The sequence below is a fragment of the Peromyscus maniculatus genome, chromosome X, assembly GCF_049852395.1.
Source record: "Peromyscus maniculatus bairdii isolate BWxNUB_F1_BW_parent chromosome X, HU_Pman_BW_mat_3.1, whole genome shotgun sequence".
Lineage (NCBI taxonomy): Eukaryota > Metazoa > Chordata > Mammalia > Rodentia > Cricetidae > Peromyscus > Peromyscus maniculatus.
The window spans coordinates 35,653,839-35,670,606 of NC_134875.1; the positions used below are offsets into that span (position 1 = coordinate 35,653,839).

The 16,768-nt window shown below is 42.9% G+C and overlaps 1 protein-coding gene across 3 annotated transcripts in view; it reads left to right on the plus strand.

The window, feature by feature from the left end:
* The first annotated feature begins 7,590 nt into the window (after positions 1-7,590).
* Positions 7,591-16,768, plus strand: part of Tmem255a (transmembrane protein 255A) — a 54,650-nt gene continuing 45,472 nt past the window's right edge. Inside the window, exons 1-2 of one of the 3 annotated variants that reach the window (XM_006981570.4) lie at positions 7,591-7,891; positions 15,028-15,170. In XM_006981570.4, the coding sequence (XP_006981632.1) occupies positions 7,834-7,891; positions 15,028-15,170 (201 nt within the window). In that variant the 5' untranslated portion in view covers positions 7,591-7,833. The remainder of the gene's footprint in view (positions 7,892-15,027; positions 15,171-16,768) is intronic. The other 2 variants (XM_006981572.4, XM_006981571.4) reach the window with 2 other exon arrangements.

The following is a 16,768-nucleotide window of genomic DNA, read 5'->3' on the forward strand; positions in this document are numbered from 1 at the left end:
AAATTTATATAAAGTGACATAGAAAACAGATCCATGAAAAAGTGTTGGGTTTCTTTAAGTATGCTACAGAATAATATTTATAGTACAATTCAATTTTTGTTTGCTACATTTATAAATATGTGTGAATCCATGTGCTTGTTGTAATATATACATCAGACTTTCAATAGAGGTTACTATCGGAGAGTGAAATTGGGGTGGGGAAAATAATTTTTAAAGCAATTTTTGTATTATTTAAGATTTGCCTGTGGATTCTACTTCTGTCATTTGGGAATTTTTGTTAAAGGAAGGTGGCCTTTCCTCAACACTCCCCTCCTTGGTATAACAAATTCTGGGTTCCTGACAGAGAGAGCAAACAGGCATGGATTTGGGTGTGTTTCACCTCCAATAGGATTTCTTACAGGCTCAGCTCTATTTCATTTAAACAGTAACACACCAAAATGCAGTCTTGCAGGGAAATCCTTTCTAGCAAACATAGTTGATGGCTGTATCATTTCTCTATTCTGTCTTGTCCTCAAATTTCTGTCCCCCTTCCCAAGTTTTCTGCACAAAGTTCCTTTTATCCTCCCAGACCGGCCAGTTTTCTAACAAACTGTTCCTTTCAGACAATCCCCAGAGTAGGCAGCCCTCTACCGGTGTAGTTTCAGGGGCATAAACAGCAGTACCAGGATAAGTACATGCCCACCTGCCAGCACGAACAAGCATTAATCACACCAATGAGAACTACAAATTCCCTTGAAAGAGGTGTCACATTTTCTGAAACTTGTACGAAGGCAAAGGAGACTGAAAAATGAGGTGTGTGTGTGTGTGTGTGTGTGTGTGTGTGTGTGTGTGTGTGTGTGTGTGTGTGTGTGTGTGTTGGGGAAGCAAACAGTACACCCAGAGTGACTCCAGGCATACACTGCTTGGCTGAGAATATAATTAACACCCACCCATTTATTTAATTTGTTTATTGAACAGAATTGGTTGGTTGGTGGTAATTTTATTAGGGTGATTTTTTTATATATATATTTGAAAAATACAGGAAAGCATAAAAAATAGCTGTTTCCCTATTCAGATCCAGTTAATGTTGCAAGTGTCCTTTGAGTCATTTTATCTGCATACTTGTGACATTTTAAACAAAACTGGGATCAAAGCATACATGCACATCTTAGCCTACCCCTTCACTCATTGTTCTGTATGTTTTTGGGTTCTTAAATATTTGAAGACACGATTTTCCTAGGTGTGTTACAAATTCATCATGTGGCTGTGGCATCATCTCCTTAATCATTCCCCTAATTTTGAGCATTTCAGGGCTTTTTCCCTACAATTTTTAGGCTGTAAATAACATTGCCATTGCTGTCCTTGCACATAAATCTTAGTCCAGATTTCTCTTTCCCTAGCACAGATTCCCAGAAGTGGCATTACTGGGTCACAGAGTGTAAACATTTTTCAAGGTTCTGTGGAGCAGTTTTAACTGGTAGCAAATCTATTGATCCCCAGAAACTACTGAACACAGACATCCTCTCCAGGTTAAACCTGAACGAAGCACTTGGACCCACACACCCCTGCCTGTGACAATGCCACATTTAATTAGGAGTTTAATGATTTTTTTTTATGAGAAAAAGGGAAAAGGATGTACTGAGCTCAGTAATTAATTAGAGGAAGGAAACAGGGTAGTTATGGCTTAGCTGAATTCTATTGTATGTATTAACCCCACCAACTGCCACGCCATCAGGTAAACCGGGGCATTTAAATGATGAGATACCCTTGAATGTTCCCCCAAAATAGTTCCTATGGGTTTAAAGCTGTCCCCTTCATCATCTTCCCCCTTTTCTTGATGAAGGAGTAATAAGCATGGGGAATTTTTCAGCATGGTTGTTTTTCTTTAATAAATATTTACTCTACAAAATACTTTAATTAAATTTACTCCTTGACTGATCTCACTCTGATTTCGACATTATTATTAGTATTAGAGTCTATTGCATTTATTCTAAAACTCCAGCATTGTCTAGCTCTTTTAATATCACACCGTCTTCAGTGTACCCATTGTTTTATGCCTCATTGTTCTCTGTTGCACTTTGGTGCCTTCACATTAGGGAGACGTGAAATTCTGTGGGAAAACAAATACTTTGACCTTACAAAGAAACTATCTCCTTCCTGTAGTAGGAAACAGATTGCTCATTCTTCAGAACACTCCTACAAGAATCCAGTAGAAGTATGTATCCTTGTATCATTGTGATGTTCGCCTAATGTTTGCAAAAAGAGTCATTTGAAATAACAATGATTTTGTTTTCTTAATTTTCATAGAATTCCCCTGATGCTCTTCACCACACATTAGTGATAAGAACGGAGATGGAATTTCCACTCCCTGCCTGTAACAAGTCAATATGTATCATAAAGTTGGAGGAGGTTTGGTTAGTTGAAGATGGACTTCCGTGTGTCGCATTTGTGAAGTGTTAAACATATCACAATGATTAATAAAAGATTTACTGCTTTGTTAGTTCAAAAGTAAAAATATTCACAGAAAAATTCTGGAAAAATGAAAACCAACCTGTAGACTCTTATTTTTATTGTAATCAGAACTGTGGGGAGCTGGGAATCTGCTGCTCTGTGTAACTAAGCAGGTAAGGAAAATTTTATATTGTCTCCATTTATTTTAATAAGCAGAAAAAATCATAACTACAAAGTATTATATTCAACAAGTATTTAAATGCCAGCTCCATAGCAGGTACAGCTGAGTAATTAGTGTAGAAAAACTGAAAGCTACATATAAAGACTAGGTGTGTGCAAAGGAGAGCAACAGAGAATATAACAAGTGGGGATTTAACAAGGCAACTCCATGTAGTTTATCTGGTAGTTAAAAGAGGTTTATTTCGGGGTAACTCACCACCAGTAAGGGGGTCGGTTACAGGATCCAGGAGAGGTGAGGTGCAGTCCAGGGTGGTTCTCTGGAGAACTCTGACTTGGTCTGTGATCCAGCATCCAGGAACATGAGGAACCAAGAGGGCCAGCACATAAGGATCCCAGGTCTTAAGGGCTCCTGTCTCAGCCATGCCCCAGGGGCAGGTCATAGGCAGGTGTGGCAGTTACTGGCTGCCTCACTAGGGGCAGTGCTTCAAGGTCAAAGCTGGAACAGCTACCCACTACAAACAAGAGGACCTGGGTTCAATTCCCAGCACCCACATGGTGGCTCTCAACTGTCTGTATCTCCAGTCCCAGGGAATCTGACATCCTTCTTTGGGCACCAGGCACTCACAGACATACACTTGAATAAAACACCCAAAACATTAAAAAAAGAATACAATGATGGAAACATGTGAGTAGTTGGAGGATTCTAAGATATTTGTGGGCTGTATGCTGTCTGTCTCCTGGGACTGCCTTCAGCATCTGTATTCTTCATCTGTGGTGCCTACTGGGTGTGTTTTGCTCAGTGGAACCTCAATTTAGCTTCTTGACTGTATATTTATGACTCTATCTTGGTGGATCTTCAGCTAAGTATCCCCTTTCCTATGGCAAACCCAAATGGTATGGTGAACTCAGACACTTTCATGTGCTTTGCTATCAATGTTTTGGGGGAAAATCTGACAATATGTATCTAAAGGTATTTGGGATTCAGGAGGCCTCAGTTCTACACAAAGAACTACAGGCAACTGAGGAAAGTTTGGAGCAGAAGAGGTGATCCTCCCCAGGGAAGACCACACAAATTGGTTGTCTGGTGCTAAATGGTCAGCTTGGAAAACATACATACAAGTAACATATGGGATTGACAGGCTATATTTACGAATATATATGTATATACAAATACGTACATACATGTAATAACAATTGATGGAAAGAGAAACCATGAATTTGAAGAAGAGATGGGGTGGGGTATACAAGAGGGATTAGAGGGAGGAAAGGGAAGAGAGAAATATTGTAATTAATCTACATTACAAAAATAAACAAAAAATATTTGGGCTTGATGATAAATATTAGAGTACTGGTAACGTCTTGGAGGATAACTGAGAAAGGTCATCCATGTCAGTGTGTATGTGTGTGTAACTGTATCAGCATGTGCACTTTATGTATGGGGATATGCATTTTGTAACTTTTGATTTAATAATCCCACTGTAGTATTGTAGCTTCTACTAAAAGGACAATGCAAGATTTAGTTCATTATGCTACTTGGAAGTTTGAAAACTGGAAACCTCTAAAATGTCTGATAATAGTAGAGTGGTAAGTAAATGATGGCCCATCCACTTAAATATCACATTATGATAAATTGCTCAATGCTGTTAGAAAATAGTGTTTGATAATCAAAGCTCACTATAAAATGGAAAACAATAACAAAGAAGAGACAAAAACAATACCACTGTTGTCCCCTGGTGCTATAGTTGTTTTCCTGGTACCTAAAGAAAATGACCAGCTGACAATGAGAATCACTCAAGTTTCATGGTTGAAATGAAACCAACTACGGTTCTCTTGAATAAAGACTCATCTTGTGTTGTAGACACTGGGTACTAGCCATTGACCTAAAGTAGTCTGGTAGATACAATGCCTAAACTCAATTAGGAATGTGTGGACTCTGAGGTGCTCCATTTCTCTGAAGCTCCTCTGTATCTTTGGTCAACAGAAGTCTGAAAGCTGAGAAGTAAGTGGTAATAATCAGTGTATAGAGAGAATAGTTTAGATGCCCATACATATAGGCATGTATGTATGTATGATTATGATATGAATATGTGTGTGACCATCCATTTTAAATATACATACATAATAAGTGTGTGTGTGCGTGTGTGTCGATATGATCCTTCTGGTCCACAGTCCCAAATTTGGAGTTTGGAACGTACTACATTAATTTAACTAAGTCAAATTGATCATCAAAATAAGGAGGTGATTGTTTTGAGTATTCCCAGGGTGAATGTATTAGAGACAGAGAGAGCACCATCTGGCATTTTTCTCGTCTGAAGGCTTCTGGGAAGAGTCTTCATTATTGGCTTCAAGAAGATAGAGAGAATTAGGCTGCAGCTTCTTTGGCAAAGTTTCCTGATGCCGTAAAATAGTTTGCAACCTAGGGCAGCACTGTATGCTTGATTAAGCTTGCAATGAAAAGGATTTATTTTAAGCCACTATAATAATTTCTTTTTTTAATCAGAAACTAACCAAGCAGTTTTACAGTAGCCTCCATTTGCATGAAATACCTGTTCCTTCATCTGGATGGTTTGTCTATTGGTAAAATTTATAAGAGTCTATTTATGCATAAAATCTGCACATGTTCTGAAAGGAAAAAAAAATTGGGATGAATTTCTTGAAAAATTGCCCTTTGCTTCTAATTGTCCAGCTCATTCTGAAGTCAGATAAACTTTATTTTGATGAGAGAGAAATTTATATACCTGAAGTAAGGTCCCCACGGTGTCCCCCTACTCACTAGTTATCATTCTAGCCCCTCTCCTTTTCCCAGATCCAAACATTTCTGGGGAGGAGACTGCTACTACTCCATGGCCTGTCACAGCCACTGCTGCTATCTCTGCCTGTGGTCTCGAAGTCATTTTTAACTTGACTGAGTGCTATGTTCCATGTTCCATACCGCTCCTCCGCTGCCAAGAGATAGTATGGAAGACATATACAGAACGCAAGCCCTTTAAACAGCTGGCTCCTCTAGTTCTTTTAGAAATTATGTTCAGTTTTCACACAAGACTCAGGAATACAGATACTACAGAAGGCAAAGCTTTGCCCTCCCCTCATTAAGCGTTCCTCACTGATTTGTGGCTCTTTTTATAAAGGTCCAATACCATATGCTCTCTGTCTCACTTGATGGGTAGGTGCATTTCTTTCTAAAATGAAAAAAACTTCCTTGAGTCCACTTAAGGCAGCATGCTACAGCAACAAGCTTGTGTTTGGCATTTTTTCAGGCTCTCTGGCTGTATGGTTGCTATAGGGGAGCCGCACATTGCTAAAGAAGGTGGTGGTGAATAGTCTTTTAGACTGTATAAAAATCTCTTTTCCTCAAGGCTACTTTCACAGAAGCAAAATAAGCTAATTATGAAGCACTCCTGAGAAATCAGTGCTGGTTGCAAGAGTTCCTCGCATTAAATATGAGATATTCGGAGTGGTAGAAGGAAGAGCTAAGCAAATGGGTCTGAAAGACAATCATTGCTACAGTATAAACACAAGTTTTCTTTCTGCCTTCATGGAGCTTCTGGAGAATGACCCACACGCCAAGCTTGATTAAGACACACATCTTTACAAGAGTGGCCATCTTGTCTCTATCTAGGACATATGCCACAGATCTTTAAACCATGTCTGTAGTGTAGGGCTGCTAATAATACTTGACACAGCATTCAACCTGGCCCCCGGGGTGCCCAAGTTCTTTACAAAAGCCTTCCTTTTTAACCTTCAGGAAGAATCTTTTCTTCCTTTGGAAGGTGAGAAAGGGCAAGAACCTTTGGTTCCATTTCCTGGGTAAGGAAACAATGTTTGTCCAGAGTCTTCCTTAATCACTCTGTGCATCATATGTTTGGAGACAGGATTTCTCACTGGACCTGGGACTAGACAGCAACCCCTGGGCTTCTCCAGGTTCTGCCTCTCCAAGGCTGGGTTTTCAAGCAAGTGCTGCTGCACCTGACTTTTAACTTGGGTTCTGGGGCATGGGACTCAGTCTTCATGTTTGCAGAGCAGACACTTTACACATTGACCCATCTCCCAGACTATTTGGAGAATTTTATACTTAACTTGGATTGAGTTGTGGGAGCAGGGATCTGGACATGCTTTCATAGCAAAAGCACTTGACTTGAGATCCAGGTGTGAATCACAACTCTGTTACTTAGTAGTTGCAAAGTCACAGAGATTTTTCAACTTATATTCAGTTTCTTCATCTAGAAAATGGGGTTACTAATAATTCCCCTTTCTCCCTTGCATGGCTACTATGGTCTAAAAAGCCTACCTGGATATAAAATTGTCCTGAACAAAAATGCAAACTTGAATACTGACATAGTGTCATGTTTTCTTTAGCAGAACCTCCTTCTAGCTCTTAGGGGGCTGTTGGTTCTAGAATTCTCAGTTGTGATGAATAAGGCTGTGTTCTCTGTCTCTAACTGCATAATTTTATACACTCTGGTCACATCTCTTCCCAGCCTTCATCATTCTAGACTAAAGAGTAGGAATTTGTTTAATCTATCTTCATAAGGCATTCTGCGCCCCCCCCCCAACCATCACCATTCTTTTGATTATAGAGTGGCCCTTCTCTGGATCATCTCCAGCTCCATTATGTCATTCTGGAAGCCGTAAGATCAGACCTGCATAAGTGTGTGTGTGTGTGTGTGTGTGTGTGTGTGTGTGTGTCTGTCTGTCTGTTTGTCTGTCTGTCTGTCTGTGTCCCTGTGAGTGTTTTCCAGCTCTGAACCTCTGACTCTGTCCCCCTCCCCAATTATAAATCTTGTAAAAGGTTTGTTGTCCAAGACCCTCTCTTTAAACTACAGAGGCCAGTTGGCCCCAGGCTGAAGCCTTCTTTTTTCTCTGCGTAGCTTTGGCCCCAAGGGGCGAAACCGTCTCCCTGTCTGGCTTGGGAGGCAGGGAGGTGGATAACTAGGATGGGGAGGCCGAGGGGGAGGGAGGGGGGGGGTCTTGCGCAAGCGCACAGTGCTGCAAGGACGCCAATGCTGCTGCCTCCCTGAGCAGAGGGAGGCAGAAGAGGAGGGAGGGAGAGGAGGGGAAGGGAGGGGGAGGCAGCACTTGGGCTGCAGCTCTCAAGCCCAGGCAGTCAGTCTCTCTCAGCGCTCAGAAAGACCGAGAGGCAGCGACGGAGTAGGATGCTCCGAGGGGCGCTCTGAGCCCTTTTGAAGCAGATTCTGGGACCGGGGCAATTGGATAGCTTTCACCATGCATCAGTCCCTGACTCAGCAACGGTCCAGCGACATGTCCCTGCCCGATTCCATGGGTAAGTCTAGCCGCTAGTCCTGTCCTCCAGGCGGGCGGCGGCAGCAAGGGGGTAAGTGCGTTGTCCTCCGGACAGCCAGCTCCTGGCTGCCCCAGACCAGAGAGAGGGCAACCGGGATGGGGGTCCACAAACTCGAGTGTCTGGGAGGCGGACCAAAGCCCCAAGGGAGCGGCCCAGCTGTGATAAGGGTGACGCGCAGAGACTGGAGCACCAAGCTAGGGTCGGAGTAGCCCTACCTAGCCCGGAGTGTGAGTGTGTGCGTATATGTGTGCGTGCGTGTGTGTACAGACTTGCAGCCAGTGGTAAATCCCAGCTGTGTGGGCATCAAAACACTTCCTTCAACCTGCGACTTCGCTTTCAATTCAATTCTCCTTCTTTGCAAAGTCCTCATCACTTCTAAGATCACGACTAATGATAATTAGAAGAAGCAGGGTTTTCATCGCCCCCCCCCCCCAAACTCTCTAGGTGCTATCCTCAAATTCAGACCTGCAGTGGTGGGGGGGCTGATTTACACTTCGCAGACGGGGGTGGGGGTGCAACCCCAGGGAATGGGGGTGGGGGAAGAAAAAAGGGGATGCTGGCGGGACGGGAATTCCTGTAGAATCACTCAGACAGCCCAGCCCTGACATACGCAGCAGCAAAAAGATCAACACTCCTTGAATTTGATTCCTCTCCTGCTCCAAATACACAGAATGTGTGCGAGTGTGTGAGTGTGTGTGTGTGTGGGGGTGGGGTGGGGTGGGGTGGGGTGGGGGTAAGAGCACAAGAAAAGAAGATCCAGCGCAAGCCCGCGCATCTTCTGAAGTCCCGCTTTTCCTCTTCAGCAGAAAGAAGGGGGAGGGGCACCTTTCAACACCTTTCTAAAAACTAGGGGATTGCTACCGTCTTGCACCAACTTGGTGGCTTCTCGAGAGTGCTTTTCAGTTACTACAAACGAATTAAAAAAACAAAAACAGAAACAGTTTCCTTTAGCTGTTAGACACCTTCTTCCCAAACCCTGTGATTTCGTTGGGAGAGATTAATTTGAAGCCTGGGAAAGCGGGAGGGTATTCCACCTAATCTTAAAATTTGCCTTGGATACACTTCAACAAAATTCAATCCGTCTTTTCTATCACACTTCACATCCTGCAAAACTCCTCTGTCCCGAATTTCTGCCATTTAGTTCTTCTCAGATCTTCTCCGATGAATTTGCTGGAACATCCACAGGGGAGGGGCTGGGAGAAGATTGAGCCCAGTGTGAGCTCTCTGCTGCCTGCAAAAGACTCAGTCGCAACAAATTTCGTTCAAGGAAGGGGCCCCTGAAAGTGTTATCACCTGGATGGTGGAAATATTCTCATTTCCAGTGTTTTGGCATACTTAGTATAAGCCCTGTGCTTTTCATTTTTAAGGTCGTAGTTATTTGGAACCGGGTACAAAATGAGGCCAAGGACTGGGGTCCAAATCCAGAGCCTAGGGGTACCAGACTCTCCAATACCCCCGCCTCCCATGCCACCCCACGCATACACAAGCACACAGAACACTAAACGCACTCCTTGCCTTGGCCAGCTGTGGCGCTAACATAGCCCAGGCTTCCAGACATCAAGCTACAGCGCGAAAGAGAGCTGGACGCAAGAGGGCGAGGGTTCCGCAGAACCCATTCTAACTGCGTGCAACAACCACCTGCAAACCAACCCCCACCCCCACCCCCACCCCCACAGTCGTGTGGCTGCAGGGACTGAGCAGACTGGAGGCCCAGGGCTCAAAGGCTTGCTACTTGACACTGCTCTGGGGGTTTCAGAAGAAGATGAAGAGAATTCTCTCTTTTATTCTCAGGGGCACCCAGCCCGTCTTGCATTTCTTTAAAGGTCTGCGCAACAAGAAGCCGAGTGGGCTTGCCAAGCTCAGGTTCGCCACTGCAGGGAAGGGAATCATAGATCTCACACAGACAAGGAACCATCGCCACGAATCGCATTTTGGTAAAAATCCACAGGCAGAAGTCACTAGAAAATTCTTGAGTAGAGTGATAACTCTAGGCTCCCACAGTTTGGACAGGGATTCTCCTCGGAGTTCCCTGGCGTTGATCCCGCAGCCCAGGCCTGAATCAGCATCTAGGGTACTCTCACTTAACTAAGCTCTGGCAAAGCCACCTTCTTGTGCCAACGGGAGGAGGAGAAGTGATGGGTTTGTGTTTCTGCCTCCAAGGGCAGCATTTCTGAGGGGATTTCTTTTGCAGACACAGGTGCAGCCAATATATAAACAAGCAAACAAATAAATAAAATGTAACACGTACCCCACACTACACACACACACACACACACACACACACACACACACACACACACACACACACACACACACTTCTGCACTACTTTTGCTGGTTGCTTTGGGATCATCTGTTAGGCCAAGGCTCTAAAGGAAGCAGGCACTTGGGAATTATGAAGATAGTCATTTAACTGCTGCGCCCCTCCATCATCTCCCAGCAAACCCCTCCTCCACTTTGGCAACAGCGCCCTCAGGCGCTAGTGCACCTCTACTACACCAGGGCATTCTCTCCACCCTCAAAAACACATTTGTAACTTACCGAGCCATTTTTGATATCTCCGTGTCTTGAATAATTTACTAAAGAGGTGAAGGTAGTAGATTTCAGCACCTTCAGGTAAGTGTTTGGGAGACTGGCAGAGCATTAAGGCTCTTGTGTGGGCAGCCACCTGTTTCCAGGGATGCTCAAGTCTGGGACTTCTGAGACCCACTCTGCGGCAAAGCTGACTCAGGTAAGCAAATCCTAATCCACTCAAACATTCAAGCCCAAGAATTACCCTGTCACCAACATGGCAGTATACAGAGCAGGATTCGGAGCATCTTTGCTACATCCCAATAAAGATTACATGGCCTCTTTTCGGAGGGGGCTATCAAGAAATACACACAAGGTCAAGCACAAGTGTGCAGAGGTAGCATCCTATCTTATAGTAGCTCACTGCTCGGCTCCTGTCAGATACACAGCCCTGGAACTGGTGGACATCATGTGAGTTGTAGAAGAAACCTGCTGTCACACAATTCGTATACTTACTGAGTAAACCCTCTAGGACATTCGAAACTGAGCTAATGGGTGATTGGAGTAGGGGGAGCTTGATTAAGATAAATTTCATGGTGGAGGAAGTTTTGAGCTTGCTTCAAATGAAGAGAGGGATTCAGATGCAAATACAGATGGGGGGGGCTTTGATTAGAGGGACCGGAGGAGGGAGAAGCTGATCCTATCTGGAAGGATGAAGCCAGCAAATAATTGGATGCCTCTCGAGCTATATCCTGGCCCTCCGGTGTCTGGGGTGGAGGTGGGGCACTGCAGAGGGGGGAGGGCTGCAGCAGCTCTGCAGGGAGACTGCTGGGGGTGTAGGAAATGCCAATAAGGAGGTCTGGGACTCTCACTGCTGCTGGTTGCAATAGCTGTTTAAATAGGAATATACTAGGTACCAAGTGGATATGGTGGGGAGGATCTTAGGATTTTGACACTAGTTAGCCATAAAGCTTTCAATTCTGGGGAGCCAAAAAGTGTACCCAATTTCAAAAAGTTAATTCTACGAGCATGACCAAATTTCTTTGCACAACTCCCCCCCCACACACACAGATGTTTTCACTAGAAGGGAAACAATTCTGAGATGTCATCACTTGTTTATTCAGCAACTATCAGCTACTTATTTACTGTGTATCTGACACTCAGCAAAAGGCTCTGTTCTCTAGCCCTTGAGGCTATTTTAAAGTAGCTCATGGTGTCTGAGCTTTTTTGTATGTTGATTTTTTTTTTTTTTTTTGGTTTTTCAAGACAGGGTTTCTCTGTGTATCCCTGGCTGTTGTGGAACTCACTTTGTAAATCAAGCTGGCCTTGAACTCACAGAGATCCACCCACCTCTGCCGTTTGAGTCCTGGAATTAAAGGCCTACATCATCGTTGCCTGGCTTTATATGTTAATTTGTTAAACAAAACCTGAATAAGATGGTCCTGTATTCACAGAATCATCTAAGGCCAGCCTCAAATTGTACCCTAGTAAGAACAGGGTTCTCTTGCCTTCTAAAATCAACAAGCAGGCAAATGAAATACGTACATACAATTATCTGCCTTTTAGGATCCCTGGCCACAACTTCTGAGTACCTTAAGGTATGTCTTGCTCCAAGTAGAAATGGACTTTATTAAGTCAAATTGAAACCACAGGTAAATTGGGAGGAGGGTCTCTTCATTTAAGAAGAATTTACCCAGAAGTTCTTTAAAGTAGTCACTTCTCAGCCAGGCAGTGGTGGTGCATGCCTTTAATCCCACCAATTGGGAGGCAGAGGCAGGCGGATCTCTGTGAGTTCAAGGCCAGCTTAGTCGACAGAGCAAGTTGCAGGACAGTTTCACAGAGAAACCCTGCCTTGAAAAAGCAAAAAGCACCGGGAGGTGGTGGTGGTGGTGGTGGTGGTGGTGGTGGTGGCGGCGGCGGCGGCGGCGGCACACACCTTTAATTCCAGCACTCAGGAGGCAGAGGCAGGCGAATCTCTGTGAGTTCGAGGCCAGCCTGGTCTACAGAGTGAGTTCCAGGAAAGGTGCAAAGCTACACAGGGAAACCCTGTATCGAAAATCAAAAACAAACAAACAAACAAACAAACAAAAACAAAAAAGAAAAAAGCAAAAGCAAAACAAAACAAAACTCCCCAAAACAAACAAACAAAAAACCAAAAAATAGTCACTTCTCCAAGTGCAATTTAAAATATTTTGATTTTATGTAGTTAAGGTCCTTATAATAGAAATAAAAAGTGACTGGCAGAGCAGAGAATAGCTAGTCAATCTAGTGTCCTAAGAGTTGTCTTAGCAGTTTGGTCTAAAACCAATCTTATCCGGAGACAAGCCCCCTGTAGGGTGGAAGGATCTTTGGGTTTTTTAACAGACAGAATTTCATTTCAGATTCTAAAGCAAAGGGAGAAAAGGATTTTCAAATGACACCATGTGGCTTGCTGAGTCACTTTTCTGACCTGGCTTCTGTGCTTTTAAGAATTAGAGTGAATTGCAAAGGAGACTCCAGGGCTGTGGATAAGATTAAAGGTCACTTGGTAAGAATGAGCAGGTCAGCGAGACAACAAATTAGTAAGATCATGCAGCCATACATACTCCTCCAATTTAGTCTCTAAGGTTACACAGTTTCTGTGTAAGATGCTCTTACTTTATTCTAGGGCAGAGAAAGGCTAGAGTTCCCATGTGCATGACAAACAGGAGAGCAAGAAAAGAATGGGAGGCTGTACTGGTAAATTTATGTTAGAGTCCCAAAGTGGAACCCTGAGAGACTCACCAAGTATGTATCATGAAATAAAATTAGGAACCCTGGTTTACAGACTCCTTTGGGTGCTCTGAAGTCAACAAGAAGGATAAGGAACCTGCAGGTAGATGAAAGAAATAAATCCTGCCCACTCCAACCCTACCCCTCTACTAGTCTCTTCCCAGAACTTGGCAGTCCAAATTGCCAGCCTTTGTTCATTAGTTTAGCCACAATCAGGTTGTCCTTCGCATCCCTGATAGCTACCACAAACAAAGGACCCTGATGTCACAAGTGTCTAGGGGCCTTTCTGTTTTTCTGCATGGGGGCTGGCTTCCTATTTCCCTGCAGAGCACACTCCTTTACAACTCCCCTTGCCTCTGAGACCGGAGCTTTAGTGGATGACAGGGCCTGGCCGGCTTGAACCGCCTTACATTTTGATGTAAAACAGTCCTAGAATAGTATTGTATTAGACTTGTACCTGATGAGTCACATCCCTTAGTTTCAAGGATGACGTCAGGGGAGACCGCCAGGCTCTCCTGTCTCCCTCAGAGCCTTCAGCAGAGATAACGCTGGGAAACCCAGGGTGGCATTTTTGACAGTGTTCTTCTATATGGAAAGATAGCTTCAGGAGGCTGTGAGAACAACCCTAACCCCTGCTCTGCGTGAGCTCTCAATATCAAGTCTCTGGGGTCTCTCTGGACTGGTTTTCACCCATACTTCTACCCTCCTCCTTCCCTCAACTCCCAGTAGTGCAGTCTGGGCAGCTTCTCTGCTCTATAACTTGCAGAGGGCGCAGTGAGGCTTCTCAGAATGCTGGGTCTTATGAACAGCAGAACCAAAGCTTCTCTTTAGGGCCATTCATGATATTTAAGGCATGGGTCATACAGCTATCTACCGCTTCTTGTATCCCTATCTTCCTTATGGCTTCAAGAGAACTGGATCCTAATAGTGTTGAGCATTGGGTTATTATTTTTTTTCTGAGAACTCCTAGGTGGTTAATTCTCCCATGGCATTTCCTGTTGAGGACCCCTTCCTTGTGCCAGAGAAATGTCTGCATAGTATAAGGCAGTGCTTGGTTCCTTAAAACATTTAAAATTGAAAAGTGGGCCTAGATACCATTTTTCTAGCTGACTTAAGCTTGGTTTGGAAAAAAAATATTGGTTGGTGCTATCATGTCTGATAAGCCCTGAGTAGGAAGGAGCATTTATATTTATGCCATCCTCACATAAGCATAAATGTGTGTAAGTTATAATCCTTCTGATCTGCCTTCATGATACAAATCTTCGTGGACTAATAGCCTTCAAACATTTACTTTATTTAGCACATTTGTTATGTGGCAAATCTGGCCAACACACCATTTTTAAGTTTATGCATGAGGTAGCAAATGTCAGAAATAAATGAAAAATAAAATGCCAGTACCTGGCTCAGTTCTGATATTTACACTAAAAATTAAATTTCATATCTCTAGCTTCTAAGAAAAAAACATTCTTGGTTATCTACCGGCTTTAAAATATTTTCATTTAATACCCTCATAAAACACTTCTCATTCATCATATGCTTTTATAATCTGCCCCAAAAAACCCTCCACTAAGTGAGTATGACACATCTTTTATAGAATGTCAAAAACACAAAATTGTTTTGCTGTTATGTAACTGGTAAGTTTTCTCCTGTTGTTTATTTTCAAGGAAGCAACATATTTTTATTAGGAAAGTGGCACCTGCAGACTGCAAAACAGAAAGCTCCATTCTTTCCCTGTAATTCCACTCCCTAGAGATATCCCCAGTTACCAACAGGGAGAGGAAAGAAAAAGCCTATAGTAAATTTTCTCTTCTTTTCCCAGATGAAATGAGCAATTTCAATGTCTCTATTCTTACAGGAGCCTTCAATAGGAGGAAGCGGAACTCCATTTATGTCACTGTGACTTTGCTTATTGTGTCTGTGTTAATTCTCACGGTGGGCCTCGCTGCAACTACCAGGACCCAGAACGTGACTGTGGGAGGTTACTACCCTGGAGTTATTGTAAGTACAGAGAGCATAGGTCAGTCTCTGGAGCTTGATGGCTACAGAGTTCATGACTCCACTGTGATAATTTTCAATTCTGGTTGAGTTTCTAGTGTTTGCTGAGATTCCCTCTCTTTCTTTGTAACTGCATGGAGAGGCAAGTCTCCTTAGAAAAAACAGGACTGACTGAGACTAGTCCCAGTGTCTCCCCTAACCGGGACTGAGATCCTAATCATGTCATTTTATTGTCTAGGGCTTTGGTTTTCTGGTTTAGGAGATGGTCCTTTCTAGCAGCATCGGTTTTAGCTAAGTGCCTGCTTTTCAGTGTCTGTTTTCCTATATGTGATAGAGGCCACCTGATCTTGCCTGGAGTTTAAGGATACTGGCACCTCCACTTTTTATGGCCAGCAGCACTCATTCACTTGCAAAGTGGTCCTCCTAGGAAAACGTATGGGAGACAAATTCTTAATACATGCATATTTCTTCATTTGTAAATGACATACACACTCACAAAATGTATGTAAAATGGAAATTCAAACCTTAGATGAAAATGAAATTCCAATTTTAGTGTCTTTTTATACAAACACTAAAATGTTACAGGATGTTATGCACTTAGTGTGAAGTTTGTCATTAAAGATAAGGCCTATAAGCCCTAATTTCAAATGGCCCATGAGCTATTTGTGAATATTTTGGCTGGATTCTTATCAGACATGTTTAAGTTGTCATCGGAGCCACTGGTCTTTAAACAATTCTTTAAAAGATGGCTCTTACAATGTGTATGACTAAAAGCTGGTACAGGAGATAGAAGTAGCAATGCTGCCATTTTTCATTGGTCATTTGTTATCAGGATCACCTACATTTGTAATTCCCCAATAGGATTTCCAAATCTCACATCCATTTTGTTAGTACTAACTTGGTTAAAACTTGATACTATAATCTGCTCATACATAATGCCCTACCATTAACAATTCACTGCTTGGAACTTGCCCTCTTTGAAAAGGATAGCACCTATGATCTAGCCTTTCTAGAGATAGACAGATGCCAGTGACAGTCCATTTGTGGAACGTTAGTAATAACTTCTGTTTTTTAATTCAGATAAACAATACATAAGAATCAAAGTTCTGATGGTTTCCTTTCTTAGTCCAGTGGATTGTTTACCCTCCCCTGCAATCCACTTTTTTCAACAATGGAATTCGCTACATCAAAATAATCTCATTGATTAGCTTGGTAACATAGTGAGACTCTGTCAAAACAAACAAAACCCGCCCCTATGAATAATGCCGTCGAACCCCTAAATCTTCAGTCTAGAGATTGAATCTTATTTTAATACCAATTAAGTGATTCCTGAATTGTAATTTCTAGAGAACATAAAGACATTAAAAATGATGTATTTTTTTAAAAATATATTCTTTAAATAGATTTTTTAACTGAGCAAAGAGATCAGACATGGTTTTAGGTCTCTGTCTTTCTCACTCTCTCACTCAGAAGAGAAGGGGTTAAAGATGATGCCTTTAACAAGCCTTCACTGTGAGTGACCAGCTTGGAGCCTGTTGCCTAGGTCACCAATTCTATTCCACCGTCTCCTCAAGAGCCCTTTCAAAGACTGGGCTTGATGT